The sequence below is a fragment of the Onychostruthus taczanowskii genome, unplaced genomic scaffold (genome assembly GCF_017590055.1).
Source record: "Onychostruthus taczanowskii isolate IOZ18803 unplaced genomic scaffold, ASM1759005v1 scaffold1, whole genome shotgun sequence".
NCBI classification, from domain to species: domain Eukaryota; kingdom Metazoa; phylum Chordata; class Aves; order Passeriformes; family Passeridae; genus Onychostruthus; species Onychostruthus taczanowskii.
Window position 1 is genome coordinate 25,927,636 of NW_024496525.1, and position 2,342 is coordinate 25,929,977.

The 2,342-nt window shown below is 58.5% G+C and overlaps 1 protein-coding gene across 1 annotated transcript; it reads left to right on the top strand.

Annotated features, from left to right (window-relative positions):
• Nucleotides 1-742: 742 nt before the first annotated feature.
• Nucleotides 743-1,613, top strand: FAM181A (family with sequence similarity 181 member A). The gene has a single exon (XM_041399746.1). The coding sequence runs from the start codon at nucleotides 744-746 to the stop codon at nucleotides 1,611-1,613; it is 870 nt and encodes a 289-aa protein (XP_041255680.1). The 5' UTR covers nucleotide 743.
• The last annotated feature ends 729 nt before the right edge of the window (nucleotides 1,614-2,342 follow it).

Here is a 2,342-nt window from a genome sequence, read left to right on the forward strand (position 1 = left end):
GGGGATAGGGAGAATGGTAGAAATCATGGGGAAATGATTGTATTTATTAGCTGTCTTTCTGCGGCTGTCCCCATGGAGACAATTTGTGATGGCAAAGAATGCAAGGAGGGGAGGCCGATGCCTGATTGGGATGCTTTGTATTTGGCAAAGTGGCTTCTGATTGGTCTGGGAGAGCCCCGAACTCGTTGGAGTCGATATTCATTCAGCTTGCTCAAGTGCTTGCTCAACTACATCCAAACAGTGGCGGGCCCTGCTGCCTGCGCCGAGGTTGGCGGTGTGTAACCTGCCTAACGAGATTAGGGGGAAGGGGCTCTCTCTCCTCGGCAGCGACGCTGCCGCCAGCACCGGTGAGAAAAGCTGCCGCGCGCCGGGTGAGTGTCCGTGCTTGCTTACAGGGCGGCCACCCCGGCTGCTGTCCACCTCAGCGCTCTCTAACGAGATTAGGCGCTGAGCTGCTGGCGCTTGTGAGCCCGTCCCCGTGCCGGTGTGTGCCGGGGCAGCAGTGCGGGGCGGTGGGCTGCGGGCACGCGTCCGCTCCGACAGCCGATTCCCTGCACGGGAGCGAGCTGAGGAGCAACTTGTTTGTGTGGCTGGGAAGTTTGACATGTCCTCCCTCCGTTTGCTTAGTGCTGTTTGAACCAAAGCTTCTTGCTCAAAAGTCTGCCTGTCACGTTCCGCAGGTTTGCCGAGGTTTGTCAGAAGAAGGATTTTCATGGGAAACTCTGCGCGGTGCATTCAGTGAGATGGCATCGGACAGCGAGGTAAAAACTCTACTGAACTTCGTTAACCTGGCTTCGAGCGACATCAAAGCGGCTCTGGATAAATCAGCTCCTTGTCGCCGATCAGTTGACCACAGAAAATATTTGCAGAAGCAGCTCAAGCGGTTTTCTCAGAAGTACTCACGGATCCCACGGTGTCACCCCGGCAAACCCCCCGAGTGCGGCTGGCGCAGGGGGGCAGAGGAGCGGGCCCGCGGCCCCCTGCCCGAGGCACCTGAGCCCAGCCCCCACGGCGGGGCTGCCGCCGACAAGGGGATGCGGACAGCCGAGGCAGAGGAGAGCCCCACCGGGGAACGGGTTTTGCAGGAACAAAAACCCGAGGCCGCCCGACCGGACCAGGTGCCCATGAGGAAGCGACAGCTCCCCGCCTCATTCTGGGAAGAGCCACGGCCGGCCCAGAGCCTGACGGCCAGAGCCTTTGCTGCTAGCCCTGAGGGGCTGCAAACCCCCAGGGACCCTCCTCCCTATGAGGGGAAGAAAAGCAAAAGGAGCCCAGACGCTGCTGGCCCGGAGAGCCCCCCTGACCCCGCGGCACATGCCGGGGAGAAGGAGCCCGCCGCGGCCCTCTCGGGCCGAGTGGGTGCTTGGACCTGCTGCCCCTTCCCCTGCCCCGGGCCAGGCATGTACCAGCCCCCGGGCGCGCTGCCCCCGTCGCCCTTCCCGGGGCTGGGGCTGTGGAGGAAGAGTGCGACCGCGCTGCCGGCGGAGGTGCCGCACTTCTGCAAGGAGGCCGATGGCCCGGGGCAGAAACTCTACAGGCCCATGGTTCTGAAACCCATTCCCACCAAGCCCGCCATCCCGCCTCCCATTTTCAATGTTTTTGGCTATCTTTAGCGGGGCGGGTGTCGGAGTCACGCCGAACACGACAGCTCCCGAGGGGGATTTGAAACGCCCGGCAGCCGCCGGGCATGAGCTGCTGGCAGCGCGGAGCGGCAGGGGAGGGAGGCCGGCGGTCACACCCTGTGCCGCGTGGGCGGGCTGCGGGGAATTAGTAACTGCTGGGAAGGTACTTGGGCTGCACTCTGCTCTCCCTACACGGGGGTAGATCGGGAATAAACCTTACGAAGCCGGTGGCATGGAGCATGACCAGGTCTCTTTGATCGATGAGCATTGTCTGATGCCCCGCGGCGAGCGGGGCTGCGGGTCATTCATAGCTGCGCTTGTAACACCTGGGAGACTCCTACACGTGGGAACATCTTTCTGGGGCTGCCCTGCGGCAGCAGCAGTGAACTGGAATGAATTAAATGCATTCAAAGAGTTTTTGTATTTTAAAGTAATTCCAGAGAAGTCAAGATATTCAGGTCATTTCTTTTTGCATGCAAGAGACTGGAAGGGTGGTATTTGATATAGAAACCACTTGTGATTGATTCAAGCTCTTGTTGTATGTAAATACTGAGAGAATTAAAAGAAAAAAAATAAGGAAAGAAAGAAGGTAATTTTATCTTGGTGATTCTGCAAATGCAGTCTTAATTTTGCCCCACTGGGTAGACACGGGTTTGATTTGCAACTGGTGGGGAGATATGAGGTCTGAAATCTCTGCCTATTCAGATTGATATAAATCAG